The sequence below is a fragment of the Saccostrea cucullata genome, unplaced genomic scaffold, assembly GCF_032062105.1.
Source record: "Saccostrea cucullata isolate Sc308-1 unplaced genomic scaffold, CSIRO_AGI_Scuc_v1 ctg2631, whole genome shotgun sequence".
Lineage (NCBI taxonomy): Eukaryota > Metazoa > Mollusca > Bivalvia > Ostreida > Ostreidae > Saccostrea > Saccostrea cuccullata.
The window spans coordinates 38,571-63,595 of NW_026918570.1; the positions used below are offsets into that span (position 1 = coordinate 38,571).

The 25,025-nt window shown below is 32.8% G+C and overlaps 1 protein-coding gene, 1 long non-coding RNA gene and 1 pseudogene across 2 annotated transcripts; 1 reads left to right on the plus strand and 2 right to left on the minus strand.

Moving 5' to 3' along the window:
- Positions 1-1,376: 1,376 nt before the first annotated feature.
- LOC134267945 (uncharacterized) lies at positions 1,377-6,921 on the minus strand. The gene is made up of 4 exons (XM_062750156.1): positions 6,512-6,921; positions 3,642-3,696; positions 2,942-3,151; positions 1,377-1,708 (listed from the first exon to the last, which is right to left on the minus strand). The coding sequence occupies exons 1-4, from the start codon at positions 6,818-6,820 to the stop codon at positions 1,488-1,490; spliced, it is 795 nt and encodes a 264-aa protein (XP_062606140.1). The 5' UTR covers positions 6,821-6,921; the 3' UTR covers positions 1,377-1,487.
- Positions 6,922-13,951: 7,030 nt separating this feature from the next.
- Positions 13,952-15,035, minus strand: LOC134267954 (uncharacterized). The gene is made up of 3 exons (XR_009992259.1): positions 14,926-15,035; positions 14,430-14,533; positions 13,952-14,260 (listed from the first exon to the last, which is right to left on the minus strand). It is a non-coding gene; the product is annotated as an uncharacterized LOC134267954 (long non-coding RNA).
- Positions 15,036-16,574: 1,539 nt separating this feature from the next.
- LOC134267962 (chromatin assembly factor 1 subunit A-A-like) lies at positions 16,575-17,808 on the plus strand (annotated as a pseudogene).
- Positions 17,809-25,025: the final 7,217 nt, after the last annotated feature.

The following is a 25,025-nucleotide window of genomic DNA, read 5'->3' on the forward strand; positions in this document are numbered from 1 at the left end:
AGAAAAGCTTCTCTCTCTGTCTCTGTACAAAAATAAGTGGGGGTTCAAACCCCCGGAACCCCCCTCTGGTCTGCCAATGCTTTAATATAATGTGGATTAATTTTTATTTATTATATGTAAACTAGAAGAAATCAATAAAAACACACTTGAACATATTCATATATTTATATCATATTGGTACATGGAACACCAAAGCGATTATACAAGTTTATCAAATTGACAAATAATTTTAATTTTTCTATAGGTGTAATTCGTCCGTACAATTCGTCAGTTACACAGGTAATCACAAATTAAGTAAACAAGTTTACCGTTCGTTAAACAGATATTCTTACGTTACGTGTTTGGTGTTCTCTAGTAGCCTTATCCTTATCAAAATTACTTGGGGGTCCGAAAATGTGTTTTACAAATTTTACCGAACCCCTACCCCTCCAATCCTTCATTACTATTGTTATTGAAGAAAATATATGTAATAGTTTCTTTTGTATAAGGTGCCTATTGTTATTGTTGTAAAAAATATATGTACTTGTTTTCTTTTGTATAAGGTGTGGGATATTTTTGGGCCCCATTTTCTGCTGCATTCTGAAATTGTAAAATCTGTAATCTCATTTGGCATTTGTAATAAATGCTCTATTCACACACACTCCCTCTTTATTATTTAACATGAGCTGCAAATGTGCTTCAGGTTCACATAAACCGAATTCTTCATCAGTTTCAGTATTTAAGAGCAAATAATGGTTTTAAAAAATACAAGAAAAAGTTTTTGTGAAAATAAAAGTGACATTCCGCGAACTTACTGTTGATCATAATAAAGACACATATATCTACGTTTCGCTGAATGCATACTCAAATATATTTTGTGGTCTTTCTTGCGACAAATTTTATCAAAATGCACGTTTTCATTTCCTCAGCCTGACAAACCTGTTTAGCATACAATAGTCCTGAAAAATAGTATTAACTTTGTACCAGGGTAACAAAAAATAGAAGGCACTAATCATGTCTGGGTTGGATAGGATTTGTAAAAAAAAAAATGCCAAGTAGACAATCGATTCATATATGCCTCAAGTTCTTTGATATTGGATAATAAAATTAAAAACATAGGATTTATTTTTTTTTTGTCTCTAACCTTACTGTATGTTTATGGAAACCTTATTATAAAGTTGACATTTTATGAAATATTGAAGAAAAATGAATGAATATCATTGAATGTCAACAATTAAAGAATATTTTAAAAAAATAAACAACACTTATCCCCATAAGAACATTTTAAGACATCCACAAACAGATCGGATACCGTTGTGGCGAATAATAAAATATAGAATATATATACGATAATCAACTTTATTATAATCAAGTGAAAACATAACACTCATAATACATGAACAATTTGATTTATTATAAGCTTTAAACAGACGTTGATATTTTTGGTTTATTAAACAGATGTATAAATGTACATAGGTATTATTTCCCTGTAGATGAGTAACAAGAGATTAGATATCACAATCACTGTAGATTTCAACTTCACAAAGCTGTAAAATCTCTGGATCAGAGGAGGTAATTTGTAGACGTACGAAGCGCCCTGTACAATTTTCTTCACAAGTCAACTCCACTCTCTGGTGGGACGTTCCTGGACCGTAAAAAAATCCACAGAAACAGGGGAAGGTCATGTTAGTTGTTCCCACGGTCACATTCAAATCGTGCAAACGCCACTCTAAACAGACCGAAAAAACTATCATTGACGTTTGCAATTTTTTTTTTATTTAAATGTTATCTGTTAATAATGTCGTATTTGACTGGCTTAGATTCTAATATTCAAAGAACATGAAAAGCATAATTATTTAATTTATTATCATAACTAAAAAATTTTCTATTTCCTCAAAAATCATTTCACATTACAAGAATTTTTAGTTAAATACGTACATATGGCATAAATATCAATTTTTCTGGCTTCATAAAGTAACCAAAAAAAAAAAACAAAACAAAAAAAACAAAAAAAAAACAAAAAAAAAAAAAAAAACAAAAAAAAAAAAAAAAAAAGAAAAAGCAAAGCCCAAATGTACGACGGCGTATTCGTGCCATTTAAACAATGTAGAAATATTGTTTTTAAATCGTTTGTACGATTTAATAAATCGTTTGTACGATTTAGTAAATCGTTTGTACGATTTACTTAATCGTTTGTACGATTTAGTAAATCGTTTGTACGATTTAGTAAATCGTTTGTACGATTTAATAAATCGTTTGTACGATTTAGTAAATCGTTTGTACGATTTAATAAATCGTTTGTACAATTTAATAAATCGTTTGTACGATTTAATAAATCGTTTGTACAATTTAATAAATCGTTTGTACGATTTAATTTAGTAAATCGTACAAACGATTTATTAAATCGTACAAACGATTTATTAAATCGTACAAACGATTTATTAAATCGTACAAACGATTTACTAAATTGTACAAACGAATTGTTAAATCGTACAAACGATTTAGTAAATCGTACAAACGATTTAGTAAATCGTACAAACGATTTAGTAAATCGTACAAACGATTTAGTAAATCGTACAAACGATTTAATAAAAAAAATTCTACATTGTTAAAATGGCACGAATACGCCGTCGTACAAATGGAACGTGGTGCTAATCTAAATTAAGTAACTTCAACTTTTTGAACATTTATCACTTCAGCAGAAATTTTATTCAAAAGATTTTTCTCCTTGTTCAAATGAAATTTTTTGTCCGTCATGAGCTAGAAGCAGCTTTTATTTAAACTACAAAATTGTGAGTTTGAAAATCAATATGATTATTAGAACTTTGTCGATTGAAAGACTTATGCACGTATTATCTAACTTTTGGTTACATTATTAGCCATCTATCGGCAGTTGGTTGGATCTTACGTTAATTGTAACAATTTTGAGGGAGGGGATACATGTATAACAAAAACAAAATACCCGAACTTTGTCTGTTTACAAATACGACCCGTCGGACATAAAACATGTCGAGGAGATCTACTGTCAGCCAAGGCTGAGATTCACTGTTAGTATGAGTGCACTCATTGTCGTCAGGTCTCACTTCTCCATTCACTGCGAGGCTACCGTTACCATGGCTGCCATAGGGAAAAACAGAGCTCATCATAACAGGGCTATATAAGGCCAGGTTATCTGGAAGAAAATTGAGATATTCATTGACTGAGGAAAATAACCATACAAAATTATATAGAAATGAAGGGAAAAATATTTTTAGCAATTTTCTGAATTCTCTTACCTTTATTCGTACTTATTAATTTTGTCAGTTTAAAGAAATATTTCTTGATATTGAATGAATGATTTTGTTATGTACAGTTTCGTGCGGATGTTGAAATCTTCGGCGCCCATTGCCCCTATTCCTGCACCCTTTGAATCTGTTTATCAAATACAACTTAACATCCATAATGTGACCTATATGCATATGAAAATGATTTTAACGGAAAAGGGGGAACTGTGGTTAGTAAAACGACACGTCTTGACAAAAATTTATTAGAATTAGAGAATTCTACTTTATATCTCCCTTTGAAGCAAATGCATATTAATTGAATACATGTACATGTATGTCGAGTTATATATTGAGTCCCAATCACAATTTATGGTTATTGTTCTTTCAATGTTTACTTACTGTTTTTGCAGACTCCTTTAGAACGTAAAAAGAATCCCCCAGGGCAGGCGAGTTCCTAATACAAGAGAAATAAAAAAAATGTTTTAGAGCTGACATTTTTCATCAATACATTCATAATAGAGATTATTTATACTTGCTTTTAAATTTTGATTCAAGGTTCAAGTTTGATTTAAAATGTTAAAAACTGTCTTTTTTACGAATTTATTTTTAATTACATATGTCCCCGCCGACAACTAGTCTGTAAACCGTCGAAATATGCGAGTATCGGTTAGTAAAACTGCTATTTGGTTGCTCGGAAAAATACATTTTCATAGTAATTACGTATACAATAATCTTTATGTTATTTGTAAATATATATTGACACATTTCCCTAATTTAACAACCGTTAGGCTTGCTCTAGTGGCTCACAAATAGGATCGATATGTTTTGATTAGTTTAATTGGTGGCTTTAATTGCCAGGGGGTACATATTTTGAAGACCTGAGTTATTATCACCTCATTTAGACCAGTGCTAGTCAGAGGAACATACTTTAACAAGATGCTGCCGCAAACATCTAAAGAGTGGAAATATTGTTAAAGAACGGCTGATTCGATATCTGTCAAATTCCATTTTATGTGAATCAGAGTTGTTGAATATATACGGGTGGGACTACACATATCCCGTTATGTTAAATCACCGAAATTGAAGAATAATTCGTTAACCAGTGACTTGCATGAAACTCAACAAAAATAACAAAAATTGCAAAGTGTTACAGGTTATGTTAATTCACCTCAATCGCAAAAATATCTTTTTCAGGTGTCGATAAAATTATTTACTTAAACAAAAACAAATTCCCCGTTTCAAGTGACATTTAAAATAAAAATTCATCGAAGATGATTTGTTTTGGGGTTTGTTTTTGTAAATAAAGTTCATATATGTAACAATTATTATCTATTTCTATCAATATGTAAAAGGATGAGATAAAAGACAGATAATACATGTACAAACAAATTTTCTCTTTGAAAAAGATTCAATATCATGTCACAAGTTTAGAAAAGTGGATGGTTCTTAGAATTTTTTCTCCAAAGAACTGGAAAGTGAAATAGACTTCGAAAATTATAGTAATACTTCAATAAAAAAACAAATATAGACAAATCACCTTCAGTAAAGGTTTACAGGTGAAAACAAATTTCAGAATATGTTATCTTGGCGCTAAAAGTGTAATATAAACTTTAGAAAAAATATACCAAGCCTGGTGAATTTTAAGAGGAAGATCAAAATGACAAAAAATTAGCAATATCACATAGGCTGATTTTTACCATTTTGCTTTCCCTAATAAAGTTCACCTGGCTTGGTATATTTTTCTTATGTTTATATTACACTTTTAGCACCATGTTAACATATTCTGAAATTTGTTTTCACCTGTAAACCTTTACTGAATGTGATTTGTCTATATTTGTTTTTTTCATTGAAATATTACTAATATTTTCCAAGTCTTTTTCATATTCCAGTTCTCAGGAGAAAAATTTCTACGAACCATCCACTTTTCTAAACTTGTGACATGATATCAAATCCTTTTCAAAGAAAAAATTTGTTTGTATCATATGTCCTTAATAATAACAAAAAATGCAAATCCGAGTAACCGGGTACTCGATCGGAAGATTAAGCAAGTACTAGTACTAAATACATCTGATTAGCCAACACTAGTAAATAGTGATGGAGTCGGCCGTCCATGCTTCCGTCTAGCTGTCTGTACGTCTATCTGTACGTCCGTCCGTCACGCCTTGGGGTACCCATCTCTTATCTACAACTTCTCTTACACCACTGCATTGTTGCAACCACTATTGAAATATGACCAATATTGAAATACTTATTTCAAAAGTGGTTGACTGCATTTCAAAACCAAACATAGGTTGCAACCACAATTGAAATAATGTTCATTATAGAAATAAATATAGTGTTTGAAATATAGTTTTCAATAGTGATTGAAATATAGTTTTCAACAGTGATTGAAATAATAGTTTTCAATACTGATTGACATATAGTTTCAATATTCATTGAAATATAGATTTCAAAATTGATTTTGATTATTATTTTGATATTTGTTGATAATTAACCCTATATCTTAACCACATTGCAAGACTTATCAAAAATAACTTATCTATTAAAGAGACACTGTGACGCAGAAATAAGAAAATTGACAAATGACCCAGTACATTTTGTTCAATTCCTTAAAGTATTAGGTTTCAGAAAATTACAGCTTTCAGAACCTAAAAGTCTATTTTTATGGAGACAATTAAAAGTAAAAAAAATTCAATATGCCCCTTACCGAAAATATTGCTTAACAATACGACATTTAACTCTGGACACGACATAGTACAGACTTTTTACTACTATTTCTAATTAAGATATACAAAATATTTTTATATCACTTAGTGGTATTTGTTAGCAGTATTCCAGGGTCTCATATTGATCTCACAAACATCACAACTTCTTAATATATGAAGTCCTAAAACTCAGAATCACTTTTGAAATCTGTTTTAATTACTATTAAAATCTGCTTTTAATTACTATTTTAAAAGTGAACATTATTTCAGTATTGGTTGCAACCCATGTTTGGTATTGAAATGCACTCAACCACATTTGAAATAATTCTTTCAATAGTGGTCGGTATTTAAATAGCGGTTGCAACACTGCATATTTAATTCCATTTGTTTATGTTGTAAAAGTAATACATTTTCTTAAATTACAAATGTTTAGATGTAAAATAGTTGATAGATAATATTATATGCTTTACGCCATATAAAGTCTTAACACAAGTATTATATAACAAAACATAATTGTGATTAAATACATTTAGTGATTAGGATGAACTTAATTAAGACACTTACCTGAACCAGTTCAAAATAGGCACAACCTGGAGTAGAATAAGGAAACCATGCCATTTTTTCATAGCGGAGCCGACACACATGTTGCCCCTCGAGAAAACAAATGTCATATGCGTTACAAAGAAAATCATTGTGACAATAGGGGGCACATAAATGTCCCGATCCACCGGGCAAAGTAAAATTTTTTATAACACATGCTTGGGCTGTTTCTGGAGTGGATCCTCGGTAAGAAAAATGAGTTGTGATGACTTCTGGATTCGTATACCGAAAAAGGAAGACGTATATAAATTGTCCTACACTGGGTAGCTTCATTGTATTTCCGCTAAAAGAATCAAGTTTTATTCAAGTACTGTTCAGGACAATTGGAATAAATCTCTTATATATAGTCAGAATATTTCCTGGTATATTGATACCGCAATATGTCACACACAAATCAGTATTTTCCTCTTCTTCTTACTGATGCGAAATGACACAACTTTTTGCATACAGAAACTTAAATAAAATACATCTATTAGTTTTATTGATCGTGAAAGATGTTTAAAATTATCAAGCACGGCCCTTAAATTTACGTGCTCTGTAAAAGCCGGTCAATAAAGAGAACAAATTAACGTCGATCATTAGCTTATTTGAAACTAATAGACATTTAGGTTCTTGCACATGTGTATCATAAACTTGTGCACCTCTTTGACACTCATGTCGGCCAACAAATAAACATTTGCTCTTACATAATTTTACAATATACATAATAACAATAATCAGTAGTACAAACACCCTAAAAATTATATCTATTCTTGTGGATATTTTTTTTAATTAGAACATTTTCATGGAAAGTACAATTTGATTAGAAAATAGGTGACTGAAATCTTGTTTTCACTCGTAGATTTTTTTTCAAGACGGGCCGAAAAAATTACAATGAAAATATTTTAGACAAGGAGAAAACTGTTGACACGATGATTATTTATGTATGATTAAATGAACAGTGTATATCTTATATACGAGGTTCCCTAAAATCCCCGTCTTTTCTATCTTTTTTCTTCTTTGCTTATATAGGAATCTTATTGTTTATTTTCCATTGACAGAAGGCTGATATCTAAGAAACGAAAACAATCTCTGATATTAGTAAATACTGTTTGATTATCGCTTTTGGATTCAAATGATTAGAATGTGATCCCATTTAAACAATTGTTTTGCATTGTTTTTGTCTAATTTTCATAATATTAGATAATCAAGAAATCGAATCTTAGAATGTGAAATGTTATAGAATAGTATTTTACCTTTATAGCCATATGTAAATAATATTTTGTTTTGTTCAATAGCGTGTTATTTTCATATCTTGAAATGTAAAATGTGTTTTCAGCAAAGAACAATACTGTAGTGCTATTTATTCAGATTTACATTCTGTGCCCTTGACTGTATCCACATAATACACTTCTAAATTTAACATCTTTGTCCACGCCTTTTATAACCTTATACAATATCCTTCTCTTTCAAGCAATTTTACTCCCTGCCTTTTCTATTGTCTCAAAAAATTCTACAAAATATTAGCATGAATGAACAGGGATTATTATAAAGTCTGTTACTTCCCTCCATTACCTTAAAGCTTGTCTGTATGAACATATTTTAGGATTATTTTGTGTTTACAGAGTTGAAATAGTCAGTCTTTTTTTCTGAATTTCGATTAATATCCTTCAATACAAATGTGTATTGATTTCATATTATAGAATATTGTAGTTATTGTTCTATGTTTTGTTACCATTAGATACGGTAGTTCCAAGTACTCGTTAATACTGTCGTCATATTGCTTTGTTTTATGTTTTCTTCAATTTCAGATGTTTTAATAAACTATAAATGACTAATTCAATTCCGTTATTCAAACAAGGCATAGCTGTCTCAACAGAACCGAAAACTTTTGACTTTTCAATTGGCCTGTATAGGATTTTACATAATGTAATCATTTATTTGTAATATTCTATACGGAAGCTATGCAGAAAAGGTTTGAATTTAAACTTTTAATTATAGATGATAGTATCGTAGAAGTATTGTTAACTGCATAATAACTTTGTGAATGTCTTGCAATTTGAAATTGATTTTACTGCAGAGGTACTGTATATTTGTAGGACTTTATAAACCTTTTATAGACATTTAACACCAGAGAACAAATCAAATACGCGAGAAAAATATATAAACAAGAGGCCCAGGGGCCACATCGCTCACCTGAGCAATTGGCTAGGAAAAAGCACATATCAGATCAAACATGAATCAGATCAAACATGGGTCATGATTTGAACAAACTTGAATCTACACTACCTGGGGATGATTCCACAGGAGTTTCATCTTTCCTGTCTCAATGGTTCTTGAGAAGATTTTTCCTATATATTCCTATGTAAATCTTTGATTGGCCATTGTGGCCCCACCCTCCCCCCTGGGGTCATGATTTGAACAAACTAGAATCTACACTACCCGAGGATGATTTCCTATAAATATCACTAAACGTGGCTTTGAAGTACTTGAAAAGAAGATTTTAAAAGGTTTCCCTATATATTCCTATGTAAAACTTTTATCGGCCATTTGGCCCCACCCTACCTCGGGGGTCATGACTTGAACAAACTTGAATCTACACTACCTGGGGATGATTCCACAGGAGTTTCATCTTTCCTGTCTCAATGGTTCTTGAGAAGATTTTTCCTATATATTCCTATGTAAAACTTTGATCGGCCATTTTGGCCCCACCCTCCCCCCGGGGGTCATGATTTGAACAAACTTGAATCTACACTACCTGGGGATGATTCCACAGGAGTTTCATCTTTCCTGTCTCAATGGTTCTTGAGAAGATTTTTCCTATATATTCCTATGTAAAACTTTGATTGGCCATTGTGGCCCCACACTCCCCCCTGGGGTCATGATTTGAACAAACTAGAATCTACACTACCCGAGGATGATTCCCTATAAATATCACTAAACGTGGCTTTGAAGTACTTGAAAAGAAGATTTTAAAAGGTTTCCCTATATATTCCTATGTAAAACTTTTATCGGCCATTTGGCCCCACCCTTCCTCGGGGGTCATGACTTGAACAAACTTGAATCTACACTACCCGGGGATGATTCCACAGGAGTTTCATCTTTCCTGTCTCAATGGTTCTTGAGAACATTTTTCCTATATATTCCTATGTAAAACTTTGATCGGCCATTTTGGCCCCACCCTCCCCCCGGGGGTCATGATTTGAACAAACTTGAATCTACACTACCTGAGGATGATTCCACATGAGTTTCATCTTTCCTGGCCCAGTGGTCTTGAGAAAAAGATTTTTAAAGATTTTTCCTATATACTCCTATGTAAAACTTGGGTTGGCCATTGTGGCCCCACCCTACCCCTGGGGGTCATGATTAGAAAAACTTGAATCTGCACTACCTGAGGATGCTTCCACATGAGTCTTATCTTTCCTAGTCCAGTTGTTCTTGAGAAGAAGATTTTTAAAGATTTTTCCTATATATTCCTATGTAAAACTTTGATCGGCCATTGTGGCCCCACCCTACCCCCGGGGGTCATGACTTGAACAAACTTGAATCTACACTACCTGGGGATGATTCCACAGGAGTTTCATCTTTCCTGTCTCAATGGTTCTTGAGAAGATTTTTCCTATATATTCCTATGTAAAACTTTGATCGGCCATTTTGGCCCCACCCTCCCCCCGGGGGTCATGATTTGAACAAACTTGAATCTACACTACCAGTGGATGATTCCACATGAGTTTCATCTTTCCTGGCCCAGTGGTCTTGAGAAAAAGATTTTTAAAGATTTTTCCTGTATACTCCTATGTAAAACTTGGGTTGGCCATTGTGGCCCCACCCTACCCCTGGGGGTCATGATTAGAAAAACTTGAATCTACACTACCTGGGGATGATTCCACAGGAGTTTCATCTTTCCTGTCTCAATGGTTCTTGAGAAGATTTTTCCTATACATTCCTATGTAAAACTTTGATCGGCCATTTTGGCCCCACCCTCCCCCCGGGGGTCATGATTTGAACAAACTTGAATCTACACTACCAGTGGATGATTCCACATGAGTTTCATCTTTCCTGGCCCAGTGGTCTTGAGAAAAAGATTTTTAAAGATTTTTCCTATATATTCCTATGTCAAACTTTGATCGGCCAATGTGGCCCCACCCTACCCCCGGGGGTCATGATTTGTACAAACTAGAATCTACACTACCTGAGGATGCTTCAACATGTGTTTCATCTTTCTTAGCCCAGTGGTTCTTGAGAAGAAGATTTTTTAAAAGTGACCTTAATTTTTCACTATTTCCTAATTATCTTCCCTTGGAAGAGGGTGTGGCCCTTCATTTGAACAAACTTGAATCCCCTTTACCCAAGGATACTTTGTAGCAAGTTTGGTTGAAATTGGCCCAGTGGTTCTTGAGAAGAAAATGAAAATGTGAAAAGTTTACGACATCGACGACGCCAACGACGACAGACGACGGACAAATTTTGATCAGAAAAGCTCACTTGAGCCTTCGGCTCAGGTGAGCTAAAAACTAATTAAGTAAGCTTACTAAACACGTAACATACCCGGTATACACAAAATTTCTATTATTACATCATTTAAATATCATTAGTGTCCTCCTCCCATATTAGTATTTAAGTACCTGAAAAAATAAAAAACAGGAACAAAAAACCCCCCACTTTTTGAAAGTCTTTACGTTAGGTTTGAATTTAACCATGGAAATAACAAACAGTATACAATCTCAAAAGTTCTATAAAACAATATAAAACAGGAGCGGAGCAAACACAGATCTCAAAAACATCAGAGGTGGATCAGGTGCTTCATGTATGGAGGAATGAGCATCCCTTGTCGACCTTTCATACCCGCCGTGTGCTCCTTGTCATGATCGGGAAATAACGGAAAATCTGTTTTCAAATCATGCAGTATGTAAATAATTGGCCTAATAATTGAAATGAAGAAAGGCAGTATTCATTTGATTCAATGATAAATAGTTTTTGCTGACAAGGTCATCGTATATATATTTCGTGGTTAATATCGGAGTATGTCTCATAAGTTTAAAATAATACTTTTACGACAAACACTGCTAGGGAATGACAGAAGACTTTTTTTCCTAGATATTCTTTTTTTTCCTGAGGTCACCCTGTGGCTGGTAAAATATTGCCGAATCGGTGAAATTAACCGGTCAACAGTTATTTGGTCATGCCATGTTGCTGAGGACATTATTGTCTTTGCTAAAACTTCGGACTCCGAGGCATATTGTAAAAATATGTACAAATGACAAAAAATCAATTGATAAAAATTTATGACCCCTCCACCCACACACACACACTCAGCCTCACACCCTTACACACACGCGCGCACAAAGAGAGAGAGAGAGAGAGAGAGAGAGAGAGAGTTTTATAATTTAAATATTCGATATTTTAAAAATATTTTTGATTATCTTATTTAATGGAAATATTTATCAAAATTTTATAAATTATCATGATTAATTTCAAACCTATCCAGTATTAAAACTGCGAAGATCGGATCGCGGCATAGGTCAAAATTTAGTACTTCACAAACAACACACGAAATAAATATGGCAATGTCTGTAGTAATTTTCTCTGTAAAATGGGGCAAGAACGGAAAAAATCCTAGACTCTGAAATTAAGAACTGTTACATTGATTCATATTCCAAATTAAAGCTTAATATTTTGACTCGTTGATAAGAAATCAATATGGGAAAATAAGTAGTCTTCATTGAGAGCGACAAAAATGCTGACGCTGTTGAACGTCACAGAGTAGCAGATAACGATCTAATTTTGTGTTATACTCAGAAAATCTTGAATAAACTCTAGAAATGTTAAATGAATCAAAAGTTATGCCAAATTAAGTCGTGCATGTGTTCATGAATTGTACAGGTGGTATATAAGTGACAGAGACTATGCACCGGACGAGAACAATCTATGAAGAAACGGTTTATCTAATAAAATCTAATCAAAAAGTTTTAAAATTTGGAACGTCATAGAAAGACACAGCGCTTCCGAGTTGCTGATCTTGTAAAAGCACAGCTAAGTAGTAACATAAATTAAAACATTGACAAAGAAAATTATAAAATTATACATAGAGAACAATTGTTAGAAAAATGAATTTCAAGTGATAGGAAAAAAAATTTAAAAAGTGATTATGGAACTTTACTGTTGAATTGTATTTAGAATGGTATTTTTAAGCAAATCTTGACACTATATTTTGGACTTTACATCGCCATTTAGTATGCCTGCGGGTACAAAATATGCTGATATTAAAATGAAGTATTAAAATTAATTTCTATTCAATCAAGTTAAATGAAACTTCACACATCAACAGAACAAATATTTTTACACAGTATTTTAAGCTTATTTTAAATTTCTATTGAGAAATATAACGAAGATCGACATCGTCCAAGAACTTTTCGAACAATCTTCGTAATTACTAAATAGTGTCAAGGGTGATCTGCTTATCCAGCTGCGGATCATATTTCAGATTTGTACATATTTCTTTAATACACTTTATTAGAATGCATCTAATATACAGATATGAGTAAACGATCAAAATGTATTAATAATCATTTTTATATACATTTATGACCTTGCAATATCGGAAAGGAAATCTGCGTAATTACAAATAGTGAAAGTATTATCTTGCCTAAAAATCTTGACAAATTTACAACATAGCTAAAGTAATGTAATTCATATAAAATAAAAAGTGAAACAAAATTTCCATATAGGAAGAGATAATTAAATATTTAACTTCTAAATGCATTAAGCAAATGGCAAACGTAATGAAATAAAACAAACAAAAAAATCAATACAAACAAGCTATTTGCTATTTAATAAATAAAATACCAATATTGCAGTTGTTCATAATTTTCTTCTTCACAGTTCCTTGATTGCAAACTTATTTTGTAACGTAGAAAATTTCCAATATTGAAAGTACCTATTTTGAAAATTTGTTTAGGTTCCCCAAGCCACTGATGGGGGCATCTTGTTACCTTGTTAATTAAGTCTACTCATGTAAGGATACGAAATGGATTGTGCAAGAAAACATTAATTTTCTAAAATTTTATAATAATTATTCGCAATGTTTTTTTCTTTAATAGCTCAAATTAATTAAGCACTCGGTGATTCTCAAATAATTTTGTAATTGACAACTCATTAATGTAAAAATAGATAGTGCTGTAGAAAAACATTGTTTTTATCGTTAAACCATAGTATTATGTAATGATATCTTCCTGCATCCTCCTTAAATAAATATGTGCTATTATCTACAGGTATAGGTAATAAAGTTAAATTTAAAGATCTATTTTATGTTTATTTTCTTTCCCTTGTCAAACACCATGTCAGATTTAAGGCTGTTTAAAGTTAATTCTACGTTTAACGTCACATCTAAAGTTCAAAACCTACGAGGGAGAGAGGAAAAAAATAAACAAACAAAATTTTCAAACAATTGTGAATTTATTCAAATTAACCTATTCAGTACATTAAAAAACATTACAATTAAGTAATAAGAGCATTTAATTGATATGACACCTAAGATTAATTTCCCTAGCAGAGTTTTTCCTTAGTATGTAAATCAGTTTGAGTCCTATTGTTAGCAAACAATGTAGTCTAAGACTGAATGTGCAGGAAAGTGGCTTTTAACTAGGCCTCAGTTGTCCTTTGGATTTATATTGCCACACGTCCATGGTACCCTGGAGGCAAATGCTTCTTCTTGTGGGAAAAGTTGATCAATATCTACAATCAAAATTATTGATGACAATATTTAAAAGTGTTCATGTTGAAATATCCTCAAATTGAATTAAGTCGTATTTTTTCTTAGTACTAGATCTACTAGCATTAAGTTTTGAAAGTGTGAATACTAATATTTGGACCATACTGATAGCTGTTAGATTATCTTTAATACCTTGAATTCCACACAAAAGACAGGATTCTTCACATCTTGGAATACCCCAACCACTTTCCTTACTCTCCTTCACTTGAAAGGCCCTATCTTCGGTAAGCTTCTCCCTGCTCAAATGGTTATGACAAGTATGACAAGTATATTATCTTTCCCAAAAATTGTAGCTATTTGTAGGTACATAAATTATGAAGAAATCAATTACTTTACTCATTACTGTTCCTTTTGATTTTTACAGAAATATTTTTAATATGAAACATATTAGTAAGATTTAAATGATGCTTTTCACTGTATATAAATCTTGGGTTTTGACACAGTTTCCACTCAGTAAAAAAAGTTTTTCGATTCTCTCCAAAATACAATGAAAAGTTCAGCCAATAGAATCACGAACCGAGAGTCTGTCACTGTCAGTCTGTACATATGATTCGAAGACTGACAAAAAAAATCAACAAACAAGACTTTGTAATTAATATAATCATAAAATAATTTATATTTTACTTACATTTATGGTCCCAAACTCTTTAATTCTCTAGTTTTCATTAATAAGACACCAACTGCCTCAACTGCGGCTATCAAAGCACATTTTCTGTCACTATGGGAAGCAGAATTCAGTCGCTAATTGAAGAACCAAATCGGAACAGACATACGGAATTCCGAATTGTTTGTTTTTTTCACAGACGAATTTCTCATAAACCTACGCGCGCGGGTGACGTTAAACGTAGTTTTAATTTTAAACAGCCTAATAATGATAGGTTTTTCGTACAATTTATGTGTACTTCAAAACGAATATTTGGATATAATTTTTCAAAAGAATTTGTTAAAAGTTTTTGTTAAGTTAAATGTTTATTGGAAACAAGAAACAAGAACAAGAAAAGCAGGTATAAAGACGAATAATGATCCCCATAGAATAATGACCGGGGTCATTATTCTACGGCGGAAATAACCTTTTTGCCGGAAGAATAAAGTGTCATCTTTGAAATTTGCAAACCCCACGTGAAGAAAAATGAACCCCGTAGAATAATGAACCCTTTGTGGATTTAAGTTGAAAATTTTAGGGGGCCAAAAAATAAAAAATAAAGAGACCTATTGGCTAAAATGCTGACCTGAGCTTAATAAGGTATAAATTGATGTTGTGCCAGACAAATAAGATACTTTTTTCAATGAGAACAAATGTTTTTTCTACCAACATCCGCATTATATCTTCTACTTTTCGAAATTCATTATCTTTCTTTCAAATAAACATCAAATAAAGAAATATAAGCTGCCAGTTTGTACTTACGTGTACTCGGTGATTTACACGTTTCGATAAACGCATAGAAATTCGTCATTAACAAGAATGATGACGTAATACACAGACTTCCGGTGGGAATCCCCTGCTACACGTACAAGCACGCGTACAAGTTGGTTTGCTAAACCTCTCTATTGATTGGATTGATTGTTTGAGTGAAGGAAGGCAGATGGTTAAAAATGATATTTCTTATGTTGCCCAGTGAAAGCAAGTTTGAAAAAAGATGTACTAGTATTCTGCATGTGAAAGTCTCATTAAATTTCATTCAGTGGTATATATAAGAGGCGTTGTGGATAAGAGATGGAAAACTCAAAGCATAACAGACGGATGGACATCCCGATCACTATATACTAGTATCCTCCCGCTTTTCAAGCCGGGGGGGGGGGGGGGGGGGGGGGGGGGGGGGGGGGGGGGGGGGGGGGGGGGGGGGGGGGGGGGGGGGGGGGGGGGGGGTGGGGTGGGGTGGGGTGGGTTATAATATTAGTAATAAATAATATTGCTTTATTATTCCATCAGTACGATGATTTTCAACCATCGAAAAACAATGTTCAAGTAGAACTTTGGGCTCGATAATTTTTTTACTCCTTTAGATTCTAACTCAAAATAGCAATAATTGTATAATCTAATGAGATCAACAACATATCATACATATATGAATCAAGTTTATGACAACTTAAAAAAAAACATTTTCTCTAGATGTTTATGCATTAAATTGTTCAAATTAGTGATACACGATATACACGATATACGTTCACAAATCATCTTTTATAATTTATAGTTGGTCGGGGACGGGGGGCATGGCAGGGTTGTTGAAATTCACAGTAATAAAAAAGTATTACTGTATTATTTTTCGGTTTCCTATCATGTCTGAGCGTAAGAAACAAATAAGATTTTCCGAGAAGGATGATTTATTACTTCATAGAGAATTTTGGCTAAAAAAAGCCGTTTAAAGATCGAGCAAAGTGGACATACATCAGCGACTCTATTCGCAGGGGTGGATTCACGGTAGATGGCCGGCGAGTCCGAGAGAGAACCAACCTGCTGCTAGAAAACTTTAGAAAAAAATGAAGCAGAAAGCAAGAAAAAGTATAAAACTATCACACATTCCCAATCTGATTTTTTTCTTACTTTGCATATATTTTTTATATGGATTGTGTATGGCCGGTAGTACATCTAACTATATAATTTTATATAGGGAAAATTCAGAAGGGCAAGTATAATAATCTTAGAGAAATTACAATGCTGCATGTTGAAAAAAATAATATATCCATTATCAAGATAATCATAATCAGTGCGGTAACTTTTAAATGTTTTTAAAGAGGGGGAAGTATTAAAAAGTCAAAAGAGGTTTAGAAACTAATATTTAAGGATCACATATAACGTTCAAGCAGAGATTTTGAACAATGTTTTTTTTTTATGAAATTAATTACATTAAAGCAGATCTATAACACGAGTTCAACATATATTAATTTAAATTATATATTACATGTTTGACTATAGACCTACATGATTTTTAGATTCAGAAAAGTATCATATATTTTTTTTAAACTTAGATTAGGAATTGCTGAAGAATATGACGAAAAAAACAACATTATTAGACGACTTATTGGAATTAAAAGAGGAGGAAGAGAGAATAAAAGAAAGCGTGTTCTTGAAAATTTAAGTAAAGGTAGGCTTTAAAAACGCTATTCTTATAATTTGTTGTTAATATTCAATTTGTTTATTAAGATTAAATTAAGATTAAATTTTAAAAAATCATTCAAATCACTTCAAAATTTTTCCCTTGATTTTAGTGAGAGAATTGATTTTAAATTTATAAATCTACTTGGTATTTAATCCATATAGACAAAGATCAAGGTGACCAAACTCCGAAAAAAAAAAGAAATTCTACAACTAATATTTTGGAGTATCTGCAGACAAAATCTAACCAAGAAAGCGAATATAAGAAAGAGGAACTTAAACTGAGAGGAGAACTTAAACTTCAGAGGGAAAGATTTGAATTAGAAAGAGAAGAAAGAAGGGAAAGAGTAGATACTGAAAAAAAGGAAAAGTGCTCTAATGTTGCAGCTTCTCCAGAAAGCTTTGAATCAAAAATAATTTTTGTGTATTGAAAATTTCAAATTTTAATCAATAAATATCAAAATTGAAAAACACGATAAACAAATATCAATTAAACTTAAATCATGTCTTAAGATTGTTTTGTACATTTTTCTTTAGGCCGGAATTAAAAATATCTTTGTTTCCCCTAACCCGACCCTATATTCTCAGGTTGGGTCGGTAGGTAGGTAAACAATTTTGTAATCTGACAGCAGCTTTGAAAATGCATTCTAAAATTTAATGGAAAATTACCTTTATAAATGAGAAAAGTACAAAAGAAAGCGATTTGTGAACAAAATGGTAAGTATCGTACATGTGCTGTTTAAAAGCAAAATTCATGATTAATAAATTCACAACTATTATCTAGTTGAACTTGTGAAATATCTCACGCCATTACATTTATATAAATTGAATAAAATAGACAAGATTCTCAAATGCATAAAGACCAGACATACGAGTATATTTTTTCAAACCTTCCATCAGCCTCCAGAGCTTAGAGACGATCAAAGTACTTTTTTGAGGGCCATGAGATTTACAGCGGTTCTGGAGCATTTTGCTTTGGAGTTAAGAAGTAAGTGGATAATTTTAAATCGCAGTTTCAAATCCCAATGAGTAACGTTGAGAACGATCCTTCAAAGGGGACAATAAAAACTTATATCCAGTGTCACAGAAGATGCTGGCTCAAAAAAGATCCCCCACTGCTAAATGGCAAAAATGTACTGTGTACGTCTAAATTTGGAGCAATGGGGAAGTGTTTAAATGCCGTCCTAACAAATAAAAGCAAAGAAACAACCAATCTTCAAGGGCCTAATTAAAGAAAAATACACTGGACGTCTCAGGAAGCTGAATCATGATTTCAAAACTATTCACTGAAAGAAATACCAGCTTATTTTAACTAGTGTGTCTCGTAAGGCATTTGTCGGGATTAGTAATCTTTCTGTTTACCGGCTAATATAGTGAGTTGTAGAGCGGGGTCGAATAGATACTTAGATACCTAGTGAATGTTACTTTTAAAGTCTAGATTTACTAATCTTTTCTAGTACATCTACCCAATACCTAGTAAAACTACTTTTAAGGTAGTGATCGTATGGACAGTAAATTTATTATCGAACTGTATCAAGAGTGAAGAATTCCAATTAGCTTAAAGAATAAGATCGAGACGTCGCCATTGTTGTATGAAGAGCTAATGCCCTATAGCTGTAATCACATCTGAACGTCATTTTGTTTCCAACAAATGCTCGTAAATCATAGTAGAACAATGTCAGCCGTTCTGTTAAAACTGATTTTGATGAAATTGTATTTTATAAAAAACGTGGTTAACAATAAAAAAAAATATTTGAATCATCTTAGTTAAAAAATCTTTTCAGTCGGCGCGATTTAATTGGGTTGGTCGCGTTAGGGGAAACTAAGGTATTTTTTTTTATTTTGGCCCTACTCTGCGTCTCAAATTTGAATGAAAATATTTCAGAACAGTCAACGATGTAAATATTCTTCAAGGGAGGGTGGATGCAGCCCGAAAACGACCCAGTTTCACTCCCATACAAACATGTATGTAAATTGGTTAGTAAGGCAGTGACTTTATAGTATTTTCCAACAAGCTGAAGATAGAGTTTGTGGTTTTTCTTGTAATCAAGAAAAGCGAACAGGCTCAACAGTTTCCTAAACCCCCACTCCAAACTAATTCTTACAGCTGACATGCGCCTGTTAAAACGTGCTTGGTTAGCAGAAAGAAAGGCACCTTTGAAGGGTGGTACAATGAATGGCGTTAAGGGATATGCTGGATCCCCAAAAACACAATAGGCCTCATTGTTGGGCGTTGTCATATTCCTCTGCATTTCGATTTCCACACCACTCTCTCTCAGCTAACCGGCATCGTGTCGTCTCCCTTCCACTGGGCAATAAAAGTGCGCAATTATTTCATTAGGGGCCATGATACTTTAAAATTTCAAGCCATGCTCTCGTTTATGGCCATTGTAAACTATTCTCTGGTTGTGCGCTGGACGACATATTGGTCGAACGGTACCATCGATGAAACCCAAGCAGTTTTCCAGAGGAGCATTTTTATCCCGAATAGCGGTAGCCATGGCTTGAAGCTCACCATGTGACGACCAGGGTCTGTCCAGTGTATCGAGAAGAAAGACATAATTGTCGTATATGAAGCCAAGTGCTGTGTTAAATATGTTTGAAAGCTCATATTTTGATCTACCAATTGCAAATAGCGGGGATAAGTCCTCGAAACGATTAGGATATGCAAGACGCCTAGTTACAACGGATAACCCCTCCATTCCACTGCACACTGTGCGATTTGCACACCGAAAAACCTCTGATATCAAAGCGAAATAAATGCTTACATTGTTGGTCTGAAATTTTCTTCTAATTGAAGTACAGATTGATATTTACTGGGTTTTATTGTTTCCAGTAGTAATAAGTCGTCATCTTCCGAAATTGCGGCCAACATCTTTAAATTTAGTGCCATTTTCGAAAGATTGTAAAATCAAAGCTTATAAGCTAACAAATGTTTATCATTTTCTAATGAAAAAAAATTTTACATTCAAAAATTTTCAAGTACACGTACACCTTTTAATTGCTAAACAACAAAAGTAATAAATAACAACCTGTACGTGTAACTCTAACTTGTAATTCACACGTACAAGTACGCGTACACGTTGATTTGCTAAACCTCTCTATTGAATTTATAGGAAGTTTTTTGTCTTATTAAACTTTATGCAAATTATTATATGATACTGAAAAAAAATTCCAAGATATATCATAGTTTTTACAGTCGTTCGTTGAACGAGTACGATTGGGACAAACATTTTTGTTACAAAAAAGATATGGAGATAACGAACAGTATTCAATCTCAAAGTCCATAAAACAATACAAAATGGGACCAGAGCAAACACGGACCTTCGAAACATCAGAGGTGGGATCAGGTGCCATGAGGAGTGATCTACATTGTGACGTCATTTTTACATAGTGACGTCACAAACAAAGAGCAAAACATTATTCAGCATTTGCTATATTTATAGAACATGTGTTTGGCTATGTATGTACCAAATTGTTTTCTAATCTAAATAGTGGTTTTGTAGATATAGAGTTAGTTTGGGAACTTTTTGATCACGCCTCGCACGAATGGGGAATTGAGGCTTTATTTTATTCATATTGACTCGATGAAATAATTCTTTATGAATAACAAACGTAAAAGTCACGAACAAAAGTTCTAAAAATTCGCTTTATAATTTGTCGTAATGTTTGTTATTGAGTTTTAATTTGTTTTTGTTTTTTGTTTTGTAAATGTCCTCTTACATGTAGATATTTCTTAATTTATAATTTTTTAAAAAGTTGTTTACATGAACCGCTCCCCAAGATGAACGTGAATAAGACATGGAATCAAAACGTATTTAATTTCCGGATATAAAAAACAGTGCCTAGAATAACTAACTTGTACTAAGTTTTTAAGAAAAATGGCTTTAGTTAATATTGTTTCGAAAACATTAATTATTACACTTCCAAATGACACAACGAATTTTTTGAAACCCTAAATTTGACATTTTTGATGATTGTGGCACTTGTATTTGATGATATTATCTTATTTTCATCCTTGCGAGCCAGGGGTCCTGAGTCAGAACGTTGTCGTTTGACTAACGGTAACGTGCTGACTCAGAACCTCTGACTTTCGAGGACGCCCTATCTTACATACACGAATTTATTTACTGCGTTTGATCACACTGAAATTTGAAGATATGTGCCATGCATAGTAGATGTATTTATTTTTATTTTTTTGATTCGTTGTGAAAATTCTTTAAAATGCCAACATGAAATATTTTATCGGTCGTTTTTATGCTTTGCATCAATTTAAACTAATAAATTTTGGATATTTTCAAAGGGGTCATTTTTCAAGGAGGGTTAATTTTTTAAAGGACACACATATAAAATAATAACCCCTTGGGCTCTTTTTCTACAAAGAATACTTTTTTTTTCTACGGATGGGGGGTCATTATTTTCGTTGAAAAATGAACCCCCGGTCAATATTCGATAGGGGTCATCATTCGACTTTACACAGGTACTGGCATTGTGTGATGATTAGTTTTCACTGGACTCGTGGAGAAAGAAGTTGATACTTACGTTGCAGATTTGAATCCCACTGCGGGATGTTTTGTTTCTTCTTTTGGATTAGACCGTCATCCTGTCACCCCCTCTCTTCAATGATTTTAAGTGCAGAGCATAGGTTTTTAATTTGCTGCCCTCCACCGTAAAGTGGTGGTCATAGAAATAATTATAATAATGCGTGCATGACACTGATCATCGTATTTGCAGAGAATTTCCTATTTTAATTACAAATTAACAGAAAATAAATGGTATTATTTAACCTTTGCGAACGTGTATTTTTTATTTTTTTTTTACATTATATTGATATTCTGAACACATTAATCCACTGTATAAGAAGACATCATTGGTTACCTGACAACAATATTTTTATCATAAACGTGATGACTTTTCTATCATCAACTTCCTTTTTATGTAGCAATATAACTTTATCACCTGCATCATGTGATAAGATATCCAAGTTGATTTGATGCACACGAGGTTGCTCTACATACAAACTTTACAAACGAGGCAACTTATTCACAAACTGACAAAACAAGGATATCATCAGTCTCTTTCAAAGTTTCGAAAATTCTATGGACGACACATTTACAATGCGATATAATATTTTTTTAAATACGTACAATCTATCATGAACTCGAATATTGACTTACGTATTTCATGCAAATTGTTAAACCATCATTTTCACACTAAATTGTCAGGAAATTTTTCCATTTACACTATCATGTTAATAAGAATACGGTGGATTTGACCAAAGACAAAGGATGCTCACTCCTCCATTGTACCTGATTCACCTTCTGATGTATTAAGAGGTCAGTATTTACTCCGCCCCGGATGAGTTTTATTTCAATGGACTTGTGATCTTGATTACTGCTTGCTATTTTGCTATTTCACTTCACCATTTTTTTTCATTATCAGAGTCTGACACACCTGTTTCATACTTGGATATTTCCTTGAAAAAGATGTTAATGGTAATATATATCAAGTTCTATGATAAACGTGATGACTTAAACTTTTCTATCGTCAACTTCCCTTACTTATGCAGCAATATACTTTCATCACCTGCATACGGAGTATTTATATCTCAATTGATTTGATACGCAAGAATATGCTCTACGTATGAACAATATCTAAAACGAGGCAAATTATTGACAAACAAGTTTAATGAAACAAGAATATCAGCAGTCTCGTTTAAAGTCGTCATCATTTCGTAAGTTCTAAGGATACAATATCCTTGTCAGCAAATACAATTTATCATTGAGTCAAATGCTGACAGACGTTTTTCATACTAATTGTTATTTCATTATTTATACAATAAATTGATGACAGATTTTCCCGCTATTTCCCGATCATGACAACGAGTACACGGCGGTTGTGTCCAGTCGGCAGGGGATGCTCACTCCTCTATGGTACCCGATCCAACCGCTGATGTGTTTGAGGTCCGTGTTTGCTCTGCTCCTAATTTGTATTGTTTTATGGACTTTGATATTGAACACTGATCATTATCTCCATATACTTCATTTCCCCAGTTTGTTCAATGAGGACAAGGAAAACACGGCGTGTGCGGTTAGACGACGGTGGATTCTTTCACCTCCATGATGTTTTTCACTTGCTTCCAAAATGCATTGTTTTGATAATTGTTTACTTTTCTATCTTCAAATTACTTTTCATAGAAAATGGAATTGAATTGTACATTGTATTGATCTTAAATTCAAATCTGAAAGTTATTCACGGAAGGAATTTGTCCGCCATATTATATTTTATTCAGTCATTCTATCTAAGGACCCCTTTATAAGCCGTTCACTAAGAATCACTATATGCTAATGTAAGATGTTGTCAAGAAAATAAATTGAAAAAAAAATCACTGTTAATTAAGGACCAATGCCACATAAACTTTTTATTCTACAGATCTCTGAGTCATCCTTTTTAAACCATAACCTCAGCATTGAAAGACCAATTTTAGCTCTTCATTGTTTTATATGAATTTTTTGTATCTTTTCAAAGAAAATGAAAACCTTAATTATATCCAAATTACATGCTTTGGAGGTAAAAGTTTGCTATAAAGGAATGTATCATATGAATATCTAATAAAATGTGTAAAGAAAGGCGATATAGACAAAAGTATTCTTAAGGAAAAGAACTTCATTATTGTTGAACTGAAGAGTCATGCAGTTTTTAAGGGAGAAAAACCTGAGCATTCATGAAAATTGTGGTCTTTTAAAAATCCTCACCTTAAGAACACATATCAATGAGGATATTTTACACAGAAATATCTCACTCATTTTAATAATTTTTTTTTATGATTTCGCTCTTAATTGAGTTGAACATGAAGTAATGCACTTGCTTATTGGCAAACTTTTGCACAGCGGCTTGTTTGATAGGGGAGTCGAATCAAAGAAGCGGGAAACACAAAAAGTTTTTATATTTATTTAGAATATTACCTTTTATTGCACAAGGAAATTCACTTTTACAGACATAAGAGACCTAAACACCATTCTATAGGTTCCTGCTGACTTTTCTGTAAAGTGTTCTCAGTGTTATGTTCAGTAGCCTTTGTAGCATGGACATGATCCCCTACAAGCCATGGGGACCCTACTATTGATAAAAAAGTCTTTTCTACAATTGTTTTCAATATGAAAATGCTTTCAAGAAATTTTTTTTCTAAACTTTGTTCTGTTGAAACGTTTTTGATCCTGCATAACAGAATTATGCCAACTTTTCAAAGTAATGAAATTGATCCTAACAATTAAAGTTTTTTTATAAAGTGAATTTGATCCTTTATAAATTATATAGAAATACAACGTTTTAAAGTGTTAAAATAATGTGCTCATTTTTGTAACGTACGCGCATCTCAGACATCCAGCATTGGTATACGTCACTCCATTTACACCACACACAGGATCAACATATTTAGCACATGCACATCCTCCATTGCCTATATACCACGCTTAAACGAAATTGAACAATTAAGGGCTAATAAAGCATTTCAAATGATACCCTAACGTTTTAATTAAAAACAAAAAGTAGAATTCTTAAAATCCTATTCCGTAATTAATTCATGAAAAAATAAATTTTTTCACTAGTAAGACCAGGTTTAATTAAACATTCCT

Excerpts from the sequence above, each read along its gene's own strand:
- LOC134267945 (XM_062750156.1), bottom strand. The coding sequence starts at position 6,820 with ATGAAGCTACCCAGTGTAGGACAATTTATATACGTCTTCCTTTTTCGG. Across the intron at positions 3,697-6,511 it reads CCTATTTTGAACTGGTTCAG|GAACTCGCCTGCCCTGGGGG; the intron begins GTAAGTGTCTTA and ends CTCTTGTATTAG. Across the intron at positions 1,709-2,941 it reads TGTAAACAGACAAAGTTCGG|AGTGGCGTTTGCACGATTTG; the intron begins GTATTTTGTTTT and ends CGGTCTGTTTAG.